The sequence below is a fragment of the Podarcis raffonei genome, chromosome 9 (assembly GCF_027172205.1).
Source record: "Podarcis raffonei isolate rPodRaf1 chromosome 9, rPodRaf1.pri, whole genome shotgun sequence".
NCBI classification, from domain to species: Eukaryota; Metazoa; Chordata; class Lepidosauria; order Squamata; family Lacertidae; genus Podarcis; species Podarcis raffonei.
The window spans coordinates 60498388-60515574 of record NC_070610.1 but is presented as its reverse complement, the minus strand read 5'-3'; the positions used below and the strand labels follow the sequence as shown (position 1 = coordinate 60515574).

At 44.3% G+C, this 17187-nt stretch overlaps 1 protein-coding gene across 7 annotated transcripts in view; it reads right to left on the bottom strand.

The window, feature by feature from the left end:
- Positions 1 to 17187, bottom strand: part of TSPAN5 (tetraspanin 5) — a 131410-nt gene that overhangs the window by 51346 nt on the left and 62877 nt on the right. For 3 of the 7 annotated variants that reach the window (XM_053404022.1, XM_053404024.1, XM_053404028.1), the window contains 6 exons: positions 15813 to 15959; positions 12953 to 13123; positions 11123 to 11248; positions 10462 to 10509; positions 10220 to 10336; positions 8551 to 8681 (listed from right to left, as the gene is read on the bottom strand). In XM_053404022.1, coding sequence (XP_053259997.1) covers positions 8583 to 8681; positions 10220 to 10336; positions 10462 to 10509; positions 11123 to 11248; positions 12953 to 13123; positions 15813 to 15959 — 708 coding nt within the window. In that variant the 3' untranslated portion in view covers positions 8551 to 8582. The other 4 variants (XM_053404025.1, XM_053404026.1, XM_053404027.1 and 1 more) reach the window with 2 other exon arrangements.

Here is a 17187-nt window from a genome sequence, read left to right as displayed (position 1 = left end):
CCTCGGGATTTCAGCATACACACAAACACCCTGAGCAGAGCCACATTCACCAAAGGGTGCACAATTCTACAATGCTTAATTGTAACAGATTTTTATTTTCCCGGTAACAACTATGATCTGATCCTCCTTTTTAACACAATGGGTTTAGAGCTCTGAGCAGAACATTTTTTTTTGTACATCCGAGTGAAAAGTAGACCCAAAATGTCACTCAATTTTATTTATAAAACTGTAATTATACTAACAAATTGCATATAAAATGATTTACTTCAAGTAAAATACAGAATACTGCACAACTAGTAAAACTATGTTGTCCATCATAAATGTATTAAAACATTCCTAAAAATCGCATCTATTTTAAAAAAAAGGTACAAAGAGCATGATGAAGACCACTTTCAGTACCTTAAAAACTAACACAAAGAGGTTGTGTTAACTTCATGTATAAGTCCAGTTACATCCACTGAAATTCGCATGGGCTATGTACTATATACCATATATTCTATTGTGAAGGGAAAATGTCAATTGAACAAAAATATATCCACTTCTAGACCAAGTGTGACCAACTGGGAAGGAGACGACACAACCTCAGTCAAACTGTACCAGCATGCAATTCTGTTATAACAATACTTTCCATCATCAGTAAGTGTAATTGGCTTTTTACAATCAATTTTTTCCGACTTACAAGACTTTCAATACAGGAAAATACATTCGTAGAAAAAGAAAAAACACAACGGTAATTACAGTAGTGCCCTTCGTTGCGACGTGCAATGATTTAGGGAAGTGATGCAAGCATTTTTATAATGTTTGAAAACCAGACAAAGTCGCAGATCCCCCATGCCCAATCGACGTGTTTTTTTAGTATAAAGAGAGAACACCTTTCTTGGAGACTCAGTTTCCCTAGGCACAGACTATGTGGCGAGACGCTTGCAGGTGCAGCTTATTTTAATCATTCACACCGTAAGGAGCATCTGTATCGGTTTGGATACAAAGCTTTATAACAGTGCAATCCTATGCACGTCTGGTCCAATGCAATCCCTGCTGGGGGTCAATGGTGCTTGATTGCATAGGACTGCAGCCTTTTTGCAGTCACCTTACCAAGAGTATACACACTCTTTATCTCTCCCATCAATTTCGGCTCAAAGTACACGGTGTCAATAGAAAGCCAATCCTAACGTTCTCACAAAGTCAAGGCAATTTGGGGGCACCTTGTAAGACCCTGGAGTGCACTGCTTCTTGCCCATGATAATCTACAAGCAATGAGAGGCATGGGTTAAGGATGCAGAACTGCAGGAGAAAAGAGGCCAGGTTCAGTGCTTACCCAAGCTGAAGATCTTACATGTCACCTGCCTCCACCTCAGCCACCACATAAGAGTGAAATCTGGGTGCAAGCATTCCTTCCACGTGGATGTTGAAAAGGGGGGGGGGAGAGATGGTTTGGCAATTCTGCTTCTCTGGATTGGGAGAATGAACCACAAACCCCAGGCCGTCTGCAGGAGATATTTGTCATTACCATTCCCAATTTACTGCAACATCCACAGGAAAACAGAAGGTGCTTCCGTTGCCCCTTCCAGCCCTGCTGCAGATACTACCCTGACACTTCCCCTCTTGGTTGTGTTAAAGCCTGAGAAACAGCATCCAGTGCTGAATTTCCTCTCCATGGGAACACTGTGGGAACAACTCCAGTGGTACAACACACATAAGTGGCATCACAATTGGAAATCAGATCAGATAGTACAGGAAAGCAGGAGCCTGGAGTATATCCCATGTTGCACTGGATATTTATAATTAAAAAAAAACACCAGTCTAACATTTTCTACCTGTACATCAATACATTGACGTCCATGCAAATGGCTGTGTCTGAAACACACATTCAGGATCTGCACATTGACATACCCTGCCCACCAAGGCGGGGGGGGGGGGGGACCCTCCATGATATACATATGTGCTCTGATGACGCTGTGTACAATTAAGACAGATAACTATGGTGCCAGAAAGCATAAAGAGTTGGCACTAAGCTCCTTAAGAAACCTAACAGCATGTGTTCCGTCAAGGCAAGTTTCATGCACTCAAGACTGAGACTTGAGGCTTTCTTGCAAGCAATGGAGCTTTTCTCTTCAGGCAGCACAACCTATCCTCAAAAACCACTCATGCCAATAGATTAGGCTGCTGAGTCCCCAGCGCTTCTGCAATGCAGAAAGATCCCCATGGCTGGGAACAAGCAAGGCACATAGGCTTCTATGGGGGCAAAACTGTGGCAGCTGAATTTATGGCATGTTGGACCAGAGCAGTAAAAGAAGCAGTGGCAACCCCAAAGGTATAATATCCCCCTCCTGTCCCCGTTTTCCAGGAGAACACTCTGTGTGCGGTACCAAAGCATAGATGATGTACACTCAAGATGATGGCTGGGAGAGAGCTCCGGCCCACCCACAAGTCTGCTGAATTGTGCTTTGCATTACGGCCATTAGTGGGCAGGCATTTTCAGGAGACCTCAACATCCCCATCAAAATGTTCTCTCTTCGGCGACTTTGGTAAGCGGGACCAGCAGAAATATTCATTTTGGGGGGGGGTGGATCAGAACACAAAGCTCCTGTGGTGCAGCTGACAATATAATCCGTGCACAAAGTGGGCAGAAGAGGGGATTCAAAGCAGCTCTAGAACAAACATCCAAAAAAATATTTTTGGGCCGGTCTTAACTAGTTTTGTTAAGCTGCAGTTTTACCAGGGAGACACTAGATGGCAGCATATTAAAGCATTCCAGGCATGATCTGCTAGATATGTAAAGCTTTTTAAGTTTTTCAAACACACAGGCAAACTCACCTCATACAACCTTCTCAGTATAAATACACATTTAAGATGAATTGCAATCCTCAGATCATTTGCATGCTACTATTTACAGTTCAAAAATTATTTACACGCCGCATGGCACCTGGAAAGGTCCCAAGTCTTGGTTTGACAACTTTAGCTGAAAGAAAGTAAGACTCTGCTCAGAGAATAATAAGGGGAGAATCCAAGAGGAAAGCATTTCCCGCAGCTTCTGGCAGGAAGAGAGCTTCTGGAACAGGAAAGCTCAAATCAAGATGTATCCCTCAGAATGCAGTATTCTCAACATGTGAGTTATTTAACCAAAGGTTTAGAGCAGTAACAAAACTCCAACAAAGCGGGTTGTACAGTGGAGAGAACACAGATCTATAATTGGGGGCCTCTGAAAGTGGCTCTTTGGACTTCATACATGGGACGGAGCCACCGTCACTCCATAACAATACTGTCCAGAAACTGCAGGTGCATAGGTCTCTGAAAAGCTAACTTGACTAAGCTGGCAGGCAGCACATAAATATGTGGTTTGTTAATCAGGCCTCTTGGATCTGGCCATCAAGCAACAAGCTTCCCAGACTTTCAGTGTTTAGAAGACAAGGTGGTGTTCAAACTTGCATCTCTGTAGCTGGGGATTTATTTATTTGGTGCTAATTGTGGGGGAGGGGGAGTGAGAAGAGATGAGCAGGGAAGTGAGATGAAAAGCAGGAGGGCACCCTTGCATCTAACAGCCAAGCTACTCAGCCCCAAATCCGACACACAGAACTTGCAGAATCGATTTGGGAGGTTGAGGCACTGCAGGTGTCAAGATTTGTATCTGAGCATTTGGACAATGAAGACACGTGGTTTGGACTATTTTAGCATGCTGACCATCTTTTGTTAAAGCTCAATGTGTTTTACAGATAGAATCTATGCTGTCGAAATGAGGCCCCACGGAGTTCAACAGAGCTCACTTCCATCATAAACACAGGATAGCAGTCACGCTGATCCTTATAAATTGGGTACTATCCCAAGTAATACTGTTTGATGTCTTTGTATGTAACACCACAGACATCTTGCGGAGTTTGGGCTCCCCTTCCAAGCATGACTCAGCTGTCATGATGAGTTCCTACACTTCAAAATTTTGGAGGAGATAACGAAAAAGAATTAGCTAAAAATCCAGGAAATGAAACAGCAAAACTAAATATTAAAATATTACAAACGCTATACTCCATACTTGTGAATCAGGAAACTGAATGGAAAATTAAAATGTTAAAACAAAGGAACTTTGAATTTGCTACTAAGCCAGGGAGAATGCTAGCCTGGCAATTAAAGAAAAAACAGAGTGAAAAGGAGGAGAAATCTGGGGTGCGCCTGCCAAGGGGCCTGCGCAAATAAAATGTGTGGCTGCCGTAAGCGGAATACATCGTGAACTGCCGCTGTGAGTTAAGGAGGTGCCGGAACCATGAGCCCTCTTACCTGGAAGAACAAGTAAATCTGAAGGACAGCTTTGACCCTGAAGATCCTCCTTCAATAACCAGAGGAGACACTTCTTCCAGAACACTACTTACCAGAGAGAATCATGGCTCCATGAGGTCTAGGGGAGAAAATACTAAATGCTACGTCTTCTTTTCTGTACTGGCCAGATTTCCTCCATAGGCTGGTTCAAAGCTAAACACCTGACTGGGGCCAGCTGGGTGGATTCAGGATTCTCAGCTTCATCCAGCCAGCTCTCGGCAGGTGCAGATACTTTCAGAATTAAATGGCAGATTGATGATGTTCCAGCAACCTGACATTGCCAAGCAGCAGCTGAATGAAGAGGGACAGCTGGTCAAAGTGGAGGAAAACAGCTCCCTGCTGCAAGGCCCATTTCCACCTGGCCTAGGGGGTGGGGCCCACACCTACTCTGAGAATGTCAAAAATGTTTTAATATGTTTAAAATACTTGTTAATCTATGGTGTTTAAAATGTTTTTCTCATTTTTTCTTTTTGTTTTTATACACACTTGTGGGCGGGATGGACGTTTGTTGGGGATTAGTTTAGTTTTAGAATAAATGCAATTATTATTTCAATTAGTAATTACTGTCTTGTTGGTTTGCTGTATAGTTTTGTTTTAAAGGGGGGTCATGGGGGTGCAGAGATGGTGCGAATGAACTTAGTGCTTAGCTTATAGTTTTAGTTGCTATTTTGTTAATGTTTTTAGTATCATTTATTATAGATTCTAAACATTGCATTGATTTGTTAATCCTATGACTTGCCGGAACTGTGAGGTTTAGCTTATTTTTTGGTTGCTGTTTAGTTAAGGTTTTTTTTTGTTGTTGTTGTTGCAACTGTTTTATTGATAATCTGTTAATTATTGTATATGATGTATGCTGTATTCGCGATGTGCTATTAGGTTTTATTATGTTATGGTTATTGGTTGTAAGCCACTTTGAAATTCATTCATCACAGAAATACAATCAATCAATCAATCAATCAATCAATTGGCAGCTCTCTGACACTTGTTTTTCAACCTAATAAGTGAACGATTAAGTTCTCTCTACGCACATTTTATAGCATCTTATTGTTTCAGCTGGGGGCCTGCTGACAGTTAAATCTGATTTGCAGTCATGGACTCAGGTGGGGTGGAGAGAACAGGTCCACATTAGATAGTGTGCACACTGCTTGCTTAAATGTGTATGAGCCATAAGAAAGTGAGTCTGAAAGTTCTTCGAAACATTCCAAATTTCAGAGGCAAATGCCTCATCCCTATGGAATCTGAAGGAGCTATTAACCAGGGTTATAAAAGCTGCAGCACGCACACCAAACAGCTGATGGAATCTACACCGTTCAGCTCTTTGCAACAGCAAAAAGGGCACTAGGAATTAAAGAGGGGAGGTTATTAGAATTCCTCAGTTTCCACCAGGACCTAGAGACATGCAAACCATGCATGCAACACAACACAATTTCTGAGTTTCTAGGCTTACTCCCTTCTGGGACCAAGAAGACAACAACTCTTTAGGTCAAGCATACAGAAATTCCAATACACAAGGCAATTATGAAAAGGTTGCCATTATAAGCCTCACCACATGGTGGCAGAAAGTTAACAAGAAAGTTTTAGCATTGCGACAAGGAAGAGTCACCCAAACACACACACACACACAACCCACCACCAAGTTACAAATGGTCACATAAACTTATGCTTGGCAAAGGAAGGGGAGCAGAGAGAAGCCAGAACAAAATCAGCTTTCACCACCAACTGTGCTGGCTGGGGCGGACGGGAGTGGTTGTCGAAAATATCTTGAGGACACCTAGCTAGTTGGTGAAGGATGTAGATGATCTTCAAGCAGAAGGATGGAAAAATTCTTATTCAGAAACCTACAGTAGCAGCAGAAGCCACAAGGAATGTTTCCTCTGCATACTCACTGTTACAGGCAGAATACGTCCATGTCACTCTTGGGCATTTGGCCTCATTTCTGGAATGCATGGCCTCTTCAGCTCTGCAAACCCAGAAGTTCTCCCACAACTTTGCCATTTTTTGTCCGTAACACTATTCTGCCACTCCAGGGCAAAAGGGGTTTGTTTCCTTCCCCTTCAGCAGCAGCCCAAACAAAGCTTAGGAGGTAATGGAGGCTCACTGGACTGTGAGACAATGAGAATAGATTTTATATATGCCCCTGGCAGAGCCACTGCAGATAGCCGCTGGGGACCCCCAGTGTCCCATATTCGATCAAGGCAGCCACACTGGGTCTCTTAAGAATGAGGTAATACTGAGGAAATATATTGTTATTTTTAAAGGGACTGTGAGTCTGAGGTTGTTGTCATCCTAACGCCCACCAGGCCTGGTCAGCATGGCTAATGGTCAGGGACTTATAAGTCATGGGGCCCCCATTCTCTGCTTTAATGGCAGCTTTGGGGGAAGGGGTCAATTTAGGCTGTCAATCATCCACTAAAACTAAGAGGTGGCTTGTATAAAGAGGCAGGTTGTTTTGAATTCGGTTCCGATTAAGGTGTCTAAAACGACAATTACAGCGGTTATCCGGAACTTAACTTTTCCCACACGCCACCTTAAGACGCACGTTATCCCTGCCAGATAATGAAAAGAGTTCAACAGATTCCTCCCCACTCCCACCCCAGATGCAACAGGCTTAGTCGAACGCCATCTCCCTGATAAGAGATGCCGAAGTCAATTCTTTTGTAGATGGCACCTTCAACTTTTGCGCTTTTCATTGATGCTTAAATCTAAATCAAACATAAATACCTATACTCAGGCCCTAAAGACATTCACAAAGAACTGAATGCCCATGCAAAAAGAAAAAAGAACAAAAAATAACCTATTTAGGATCGTGGTCCTAAAGGGAGTTTTGTATTGTGCTTCTTCCAAAATCCTAATGTCTTCACCTGCCCTGAAAACAGAGGCTGTGAATTATTACTTGTTTTTCTTTAAAGCCTTTAGAAATTCTGTTTAAATAAACTACTGCTATTTGAATCACAGAAAAAGACACGAGGGAGGGAGAGATTTTAAAGAAGAGATGCAAGCAGTCTGCAGAGGTACTTGAACAGAGGTGAAATCATTTCTCTCACTGCAAAACAAGGGCTGTGAATCCTCTTATCTCATCCGCATCTACACTAATAAATATGCAAGTTGGAACTGGAAGCCTACTCAGAAACCACAGATACCCAGACAAGTCACACTGAATAGACTCCTAAGGATCATTATAGCAACTACATGCAAAAATAAAAATGGAGGGAAGTGAGCAATCCGGCTGGAGATGGCTTGCCCAAGGGGCTCCCTTGAACTCCTGCACAGCTGCCTCAAATACAAGAACAAAAAGGAGATTGAAGGCTATTCCACAAATTCCACCATTTTACTCATGAAATTTGGTACGCTGTAGGGTATTCCCCCCCCCCCTTATGTTTACCACACCTCCCATTCTCTTAGTTAAAAAGCTGGTTCGAGACTTCATCCTCCAACTCCCTTACATGTTGCCAACTCAGTGGTGAAGGAGGACAAGAACGGCAGATTCCCCCTCAAACCTGTTGATTAAGACATCAAATCCCACCCCTTCTCCCTTGTGGGACAAGGTTGCGAGAGACTGGAAAATAATTACACACAGTTGGTCCCCAACAGAGGGCATTACAGAGCAGATCTTAATCAGAGCTTCCAAGGGGAGCCTCATTTCCTGCCAGTAAGCGAAGGAGCCAAGGACTGGGAAAGTGGCTTTCTATTTGACAGGTTCTCTTCCAGAAGGGAGCGCCAGGCCTCCCGTCTGCTGAAAAGGCACGCCGCTCCTTTTGGTGTGCACTGATGAGAGAAATTGCCTCACGTTTGGCAGCGGCAGACAGGCTTGTGACACGGAGAATGAAGAGTGGGGCCCAGTAAACCAGGCGGCGATTGAGGTCTCACTGACACAGGCCATTTACCACAAAAAAAGGAAGAAAAGAGCATCCACCAGAGACTCAAGTCAAGGGTGCGCCAGAGAGTCGCAGCTCAACACAAGTTCGGGTTGGGGCTTTCGGAAGCTTTCGTCGGCGAACGGGTGGCTGGAGCTGTTCCCTCTGGAATAAACAATGGTCTGAGGCACTTCCGGCCATTTGAGAACTCGAGACTTCACTGTCACCCACTTCCATATGACTTGGCGCCCACGCGACACACTGGAGCTTTCCGAGAGGTGAGGCTGGCCGGTGTCTCGTGCCGCTTGTGTCGGCGAGTTTACCAGCTGGCTCTGACAGCTTCTATATCGCTAACCAGGTTCTGAGCCAAGCAGATCCCAAATATCTGGAAGACATGAGGTTCAAGTGTTGTCTGGAAGCGGGTCAAATCTGTGCACCCAAGAAACCATTTAACCTGGTTCTAGGAAGGCCGTCCGCACCCCATTTAATATGGAGCTGTCCCATTAAAGTGGATTTAACTGCCTGCAGTCAAGAACCACAAAAACAAGGATAGCCTTGCTGGATCAGGCCAAAGTCCAGCATCCTGTTCTCACAGAGGCCAACCAGATGCCTGTGGGAAGGAAGGAAGCAGGACATCAGCATCCTGCCCACCTGGCATTCCCAGCAAGTGGCTTTCAGAAGCATGCTGCTTGTGATACTGGAGGTAACATAGCCATCATGATTAGCAGCCCTTATTCCTGCATTGCAGGGGGTTGGACTAGATGACCCTTAGGGTCTCTTCCAATGCTACAATTCTGTGATGAATTGGCCTAATCCCATTTTAAAGCCATCTAAGTTTGGTGTGCTTTCTGTGAAGAAGCGCTTCCTTTTGCCTGCCCTGAATCTCCCACCATTCCACTTTAGCGGATGCCCCCTAGTACTTTGAGAGAGGGAGGAAAAACACTGTGCACAGTTTTAGACCTCTGCCATGGTTATTATTTATTAAATCTGTTAGTTGCTTTATCTTGCCCACGGCAACCCAAAGCGACTTGCAACCAATACAGCCCCTCTTACTTTTTTTTCCATATTAAAAAGTCCCAAACACTGTGTGATACGGATTACAGCGAAAGGGCAGGCTTCAACATTGTGCTCTTCCTATCATTCTGTCTACACAAGCATTCCAGTTTGCCAGACAGAATGACCTCCCCTCGCTCTCCTTCCTCCTGCATGCTGTCCTGGGGGTTCTCCCACTCCACCAGAGCCAATTTTGGGGGAGGCGAGCTCTGTTGCACAAGCAGAATCCTTCCACTGACAGGACTAGGTAGGTGAATCCCACCCAGGTGATCTTTTTCATCCCTTGCCTAGTTTCCAGGAAGGATATTGGAGCAGACTTCCACAGGCCTTCCGGAACATTCCAAATGCACAGCCCTACAGAGGCTTCTCATAGCTACAGAAGCCAGAAGATCCACAAGATGGGAAACAAGTTGGTGTCCACCACTAATTCCAGTCATGTTTCGGTTACAGTGGTGCCTCGCAAGACGAAATAAATTCGTTCCGCGAGTTTTGTCGTCTTGCGATTTTTTTCGTCTTGCGAAGCACGGTGTCGGAAAAGTTTTGGAAAAGCTTCAAAAATCACCAAAGTCTTTAAAAACCTCAAAAAAGGCTACCACACCGTGTTCTAAGAGTTGCTCCTCGAAGTCAAGTTGCAACTGTATTAACGGTGTTAAGAAAAAGGAAACAAACTTGCAAGACGTTTCCGTCTTGCGAAGCAAGCTCATAGGGAAAATCGTCTTGCGAAGCAGCTCAAAAAACAAAAAACCCTTTCGTCTAGCGAGTTTTCCGTCTTGCGAGGCATTCGTCTTGCGAGGTACCACTGTACTTGCCAGAGGGACAACCCTTGGCTTTTACAAGAAGCAAGTAGGAATCACTTCCTCCTATTTCACATCAAGCGTGCAACGTGGATTAACCACGTGGGACTGAAAGCCATGAGATGAAGGACATCAAGGAAGAGGAAGAGAACCACATATACTACCTTGAGCTCCTTAGAGGAAAGGCAGAACATGAATGCAATCAATCAATACCTGCAGTAATGCAATCCCAATGAATATGCCAGCCACTATAGTGAGGTTCTCTTGCAGCCATTTCTCAAACTGGGGGACGCAACCTTTCGTGTAGATAACAATCTGCTGGTCAACTTCCTGGAGGGAACAGCAAATGAAAAGAAACACACAAATCAAACCATGCAACCCTTCCCTTTGGATTCCACCTTCTTTCCCATCCTCTCTTACAGAAGTTACACCAAGTGAAATGGGCAGGGACTTACTGGTTTTTGCCTGGCATCGTAGCCGCACTGAGTATTGATGACATCTTCCTAAAAATGAGAAAACACAAAAAGGCACCGGTAAATTTCTCCCTTCATCCTGCCAAATGTCCATGGTCTGAAAGCAGGTAGAGGGAATCTGCAGTCCTCCAGCAGCTGACTCCCATCAGCCCCCAACTAGCAAGGCCAATGACCAGGGACGATAGATGATGTATCTTAAATAGTACATCCCATCTCTCTTATTTGCAGATTAGAGTCCTAATCTTAATACAAAGCTAGCTGCATCTTAGCAGGGCTTAATTATGGACACCCGAGCATGCCAAGTTAACGAGTTTGTGGCTCTATAATTAGCACTGGCATCACCTCTTCCCCCCACTGTCTTTATTACTCATCTAGTACAATCAGACAACTAGTTTGGTGACTGGCTGCAGCCCATTATAGATGCTTGCAGGTAGCCTGGCAATAGTCACCTCGAGAAGGTGAAAGGCATAGGATATCCTGACTCTGCAAAGCTTTTGTGCATGCTTTGAGCTGGCAGCAAGACATAGGTCCATTAAAGAGGACCAGCACACATTCACACAGAGTTCTTTTAGCATAAAAGGCAGCCTCCCGTTTGCATGCAGCGGCTTTCCCCAGGGAACAGCAGCGCTGCCAGTTGACTTACAGCAGGATCCTTAGTGCAGCAGGAAAAGGGCACCCCACAGCGCTCTCGGCTAGCGTTGGTGTCTGTGCAGTTGAAATAAATGTTGAGGTTCCAGTCATCTGCTCCAAAGGCTCCGCAGCACTGCCACTGGAGGAAAGCCAACAATTATTACAGGCGGAATCACCACTACTGCTAGATCTCTCTGCCGTTTTACTGGAGAAGGAGAAAATGTATTACCGGAGGGTTGAGACACAAGCCAAGAACCACCAGTGGATTCGCAAGCTACTGTTCTGGGTAACAGCATGTCAAGCTTTTTCTGTGTTGAAAAAACACGCAGAAGTATTGGGTGCCTCTTATCGTGCATGTATAACTACATTCCTCACAAATTCCCAAAACTCATTGAAAAAAATGTATGTGCAGCAACAGACCGGACAGACAGGGCAATCTTACTTAAAACCACAGTTTTCGGTGGTTTAAGATGATGCAGAGGAAATCCACATGGGAAGCTGCCACACAGAGTCAGCTGGCCACATGGAGAAGCAAATTGTTTGATGCAACCCACAGTGGTGAATTTATATGCACTGGGCATATGAATTCAAAGCCTATGTACTGGCTTCTTCCCATCTTTACTATATACGCTTCTGATGTTTATGATGTAGAAATAAAAAGCTAGACTCTATGGAGCCTTCAGGGGGGAAACTATTTCACTTTACCCGTCTTGAACAGGATGTTTTGGACTGCACATTACAGGGTTTCATTTTGGCTTGCTTTCCTCACAACGCCAGCAATAGGCTTTCTAACCTTGCCCTTGGACAAAAAAATATTCTATGTCCAAAAGCATAGCAATAATCTAGCGTTTCTCATTCTGCCGTGAAAATGGGGAAAACATTAAGTCACCTGAAAGAAGCATGGCCAAGAATAGTAAAGGTAAAGGTAAAGGTAAAGGGACCCCTGACTGTTAGGTCCAGTCGTGACCGACTCTGGGGTTGCGGCGCTCATCTCACTTTATTGGCCGAGGGAGCCGGCATACAGCTTTCGGGTCATGTGGCCAGCATGACTAAGCCACTTCTGGCGAACCAGAGCAGCACACGGAAACACCGTTTACCTTCCGGCCGGAGCGGTACCTATTTATCTACTTGCACTTTGAGGTGCTTTCGAACTGCTAGGTTGGCAGGAGCTGGGACCGAGCAACGGGAGCTCACCCTGTCGCGGGGATTCGAACTGCCGACCTTCTGATCGGCAAGTCCTAGGCCCTGTGGTTTAACCCACAGCGCCACCCGCGTCCCAATAGTACATTGCCATAAAGAGTAAAGTTGTATCCAACTAGGTAGTCTCCTTTATGCAAGGACCACAATGGAAATTCCCTCCTTCTCCTCCCTCTGCACACCTCACAAATTTGTTCTACAGACTCCCCCCACCAACCCTCCAGAGCAGATTTAGTTGGGCACACTTGAGGAGGAGAGGGAGCAGAAATTCCATCGTGCAAGCAGAAATCCTTGCACAAGCGGGAGAACCTGCCTGGATGCAATACAAAGAATTTCCTAATAAAGTTAATTACTCTATTGCTTAGTTGCAATCATAAGCGCATTACTCACAGGGAACAAGCTTCGCATTGTTCCATAAAACGTTTTGCTTGCTTGGCTCCTTTCAGAAATAAAGAGCTGAGAAATGAAAATGAAAACAGGGGTGGAGGAAGGTCCATTCCCTTCAAAATCAGGGACTGGGGACATGTGACCCTCCAACTCCCGACAGTCCCAGCCAACATGGCCAATGATCAAGAATGACGGGAGTTGCAGCTCAGCAACCTCTGGAGGACCTCACCCCTGCCATAAAGCAAGCAAAAGCACTTACATATTCTTGCGTAAAATCTATGAGGTTTTGCAAATCAATGTCATCTCTGTATGCTCGGATGTTGTTGTTGATAAAGAAGTACAGCTGGTCCTTGATCCAGTCTTTGAAGACAAATGCCAGAACACCAGCCGTAAGTTCCAGGAAGAAAATGATTCCTAGGAATACTGAAAACTGCAAAGATGAAGAAGAGGAGTAATTTTAGTAGAGTCATTTTTTTAAGGCCTTCGATTATTTGGCTTCCGCGACAAATCTTTAAGACACGGCACCGTGCCAAATGAGCACTTTGAGAGCAGAGCACCGCAGCTGCCCTGCTGCTAAACAACATCATGTGTGCTGATCGTGTCAGACGCGGAATCACCACTCACAGGGTTGGGGGCCACTAGTCTGGGATCAGGCATCAGACCAAGTTAGGAGAGCTGTGTGCAGTTGGTTGCGCAATTCAGCTTCCCAATGAATCATAGGGTGATATCTCATATTAGTCATTCTTGTGAGTAGGCCCACTGAAATGAATACACTTCAAGTCCACTAATTTCAAAGGGGGCAGTGGCATAGTGCAGGGAGGGGGTCAAAGGGGCAGTGGCCCCAGGTGCAAAATTCTGAGGGGGGTGCAGCCAGGCAGCCCCCACGACAGGCTCCCTCAGTGTAGCTGAGCTCCTGTGACCTTCTGGAGCCGTGGGGAGGCAAGCCGAGCCAGGGCTGGGCCTTCACACATGGATCAACCTACAGAGTCCAGATCTGAGTTTACTCAGAGGAAAAAGGCACCTAGAAACCAAATGCCACAAAGGAGTCAACCCCACCTCAAATGAGGCAAGTCTTCTTAACTAGGTTCACCTTTCTGAGCCATACAATGGTTATGTTGTCGCTTAACTGACAAGAGGCCATACGCCTCTGAATAATAATATCAGTTGCTGTGTGGAGAGAGCTGTTGTGCTCAGGTTCTGCTTTCAAGCTTTCCGTGGGCCTCTGGCCTGATCCAGCAGCACTCTTGCGGTGTTTTGGATTTAAAGCCCAACATTTCCAACAAGCCTTCCCAAGGAAACAACAAACTAGCGTGCAAATCTACTCACACTGCAAAGGAGATACAGTATTCTTGGAAGTTTTATGGCTTGTGAGAACTGTAATCTGGCAAGGGGGTTAGAAATTCTATAACCACCACAGCTCCCTTATAGAATTACAGTTCCCAGGATTCCACGGAGAGAAGGAATGAGTATTAAGCATGTTTAAATATTCACTGGAAATAGGCCCATAGGAATTGGGCAGTCAACAGAAACATATGCGCAAACACACAATTAGGTTGAGGAGGTAGAAAGGAGCTAAATGACTTCATAGGTTTGATTCTATAACTGTGGATTACATGGGACAATTTCCAGTCACTAATATAGAGGATTCTGCCTTAGAGCAGGGGCGTAATCTTCTTTCCCCTTTTCAGCCTGTGAGAAGCAAAAGCACTCTCACTTTCAACACTGTCAACAATTGGCACAACATATTTGGGCTTATTAAAGACACTGACTGTGTTCCTACATCATTGCAAGCCATAGTTGCTGACCTATGACCATTTATTGGAATCGATAAACCACTGCAAGCTGTAAGGCAACAACAACCTATGATTTAAGCCTGATTAGTTCGTTACTCATTAGCTTGTTGATGAGTAACCAACACTTATCCCAAGTTTGGACATAATTGGAAGCCAAGCTTAATTGCCGTTGCCTTGTTTGCTTCCCTAGCCTGAGACACAAGAGGCGACAAGTGAGGGCAATCGGGTAGCGTACACTAACGCACTGCTCAGTTCCCTATAAACTATGATATGCCGGCAACTGAATGCAGCCAAAAATATAAAATAATTTACTCTTATAAAATACTTTACTCATATAGAAAAATTAGCAGGGTTTGTTTTTATTAAAAAATGTTTGAAAGGAAGGAAAAGGTAAAGTCCTAGTGCCTATTATTATTATTATTATTATTATTATTAATTACATTTGTATACCACCCTTCATCTGAAGATCTCAGGGTAGTTCATAGCATAAAGAGACAAAATATATAATGGAAAGGGGGGGGAAAGCAGTAACACCCCCACCCCACACAAATACATTTTAAAGGCTATGTAGGATGTTAATCAGCCCAATGCATGGTTGAAGAGAAATGTTTTATACACACACACACACGCGCACGCACAACCCCAACAACAAACACAACAAACAAACAAAATTATACACAACAATATCAAATCCAGATTCTCCTAATCCTGTGACTTCCCTCCCCCGCTGGTTCCTTAAATTGCCTTTTCAATTGCATGTCATTTCTATGAGAAACCAAGCCTTTGGTGTCATTGACCTGGTATTGTGGAATATTCCGCCAACGAAGATTCAGCAGGTACCTTCTGTTTGAACTTTTAAATGCCTGCTGAAAATGTTTCTATTCCATCAGACAATTATGAGGGCAATTAAGAATATGTCTTTCCATAACAGTTACCTGATTCCTGTTTTTTAACATTTTTATATGGTTTCTTTGACTGTATAATTTTATGTATAACTGTTGTAAACTGATCTGATTGGTTTTTGGTTTTTTTAATGGACAGCAGCTCATAAATATTTCAATGAGTAAATACGGGCAACTATCGATTTAGGCGCATCTGAATGACATGCAATCGTGTGCACGGCACCGAACCCAGAAGTAGCCCCAAAATGTCATAGAGGTGCCACAAAAAGGGGTGGAATGTGATGGGGCAGGGAAGGCTTAGGGAATGTTCACCCCGCGCAAAACAAGGATTGCCTGTAAATAAAATCAGCATCAAAACACAGCTTTCCGTGAAATTGGTCCTTCAAGCAGGAAATGGCTACAGCCAGCTGCACAGGCTACTTACAAACTTGAGAAGGAAGGTGTTCTCTCGCAGGGCTCCAATGCATCCTGCAAACCCCAAAATGAACATCACTCCTCCTACCACGAGGAAGAGCCAGACGGGATCGAAACCTCCCAAGTCGGTGATGGAGGAGATGTTGGACAGCACTCCCTGGGAAGGTTGGAGAGAAGATAAGAGAAAGAAAGCACACCAACAGGTGACAGGTGCATCTGGTTTATACAGTGCCTAAGCTGTAGCTTTTTGACTTGTCCTTCTGACGGTAAGAGAAACCAAAACGGACACTAACACTTTACATTTATTTCCAGGAGAGACTGATACTGTTTGTGCAAAAGTGATGTTTCCTGTCAGTTCTTTGTTTGCACTCAAATGCCACCGCACAAATGCCGTCAAGCGCAGAGTCGCATCCTGTGTGAGGGAGTGACAGGACATGTCACTCAGTGCTTATGTCTGTAGAGAACAGGTTTGCCAAGATGTTAGAGAAGCATTAAGGGGAAGGAGAAAGACTGGTGAACTAATAAGTTTGAAGTGCACAGGACTAGGACTGTTGAACCCATTAAGGCATTTTGTTGATCAATCATTTGCCCCCTCAGTCCATTCATTACTTATTTTAGCAAGTCCAAACATGTTGCAAAACCTGTGTGAAGCTGCCTTTTCTGAGATATTGAGCTAAGTGAAAAACAGCTTACAGTCTTAACAAGCAAGCTAATGCAGAGCTAGTTTATACATAGCAATACACCAGCCTTTCTCAACCTGGTGCCCTCCGGATGTTGGCTGCACTGCAGCTCCCAGCATCCCTGACCATTGGTCATGTTGGCTGGGGCTGATAGAAATCTACTAACATCATCTGGAATGCCCTATTGTCTGTGAATCTGTCTATAACCCTGTTTCAAAGTGGGAGGCCATCACCACAACTAGTGGTAAGGACCAAGGAACACATCCTTGCTCCTCCACTCACACAATGGTAACTGTACAATGCCTGTACAGGCCTCCTAAATAACTTAATGCTGTATTAATTTATTTAAACAACAACAGAGGGGCGCCAGAGCCCAGTTTCTTAATTCTAAATTCATGGGTATAAACTACAGCGGAAGGAAGGCAATCTATACATGCTCATTATTCCAGTTCAATACTGGTGGTGGTTAACTCCTGGAAAAAATGTGTTTTCAACTTTGAGAAGCAAGAGCTGGAGAATGGCTGGGAAGGGAATGGTGGGCTGTCCATTTGCCAAAGTTTCCTGTTTAGAGAGCAACAATTAAAAAATAATAATCTTTAACTATTCTGCTATTGTGCCTGTCAAGTACAGGAGCTTTTACGAAACTCCAAGTTTGAACTATCCTTGGAAAAAACAACAAAATATTATTATTATTATTATTATTAT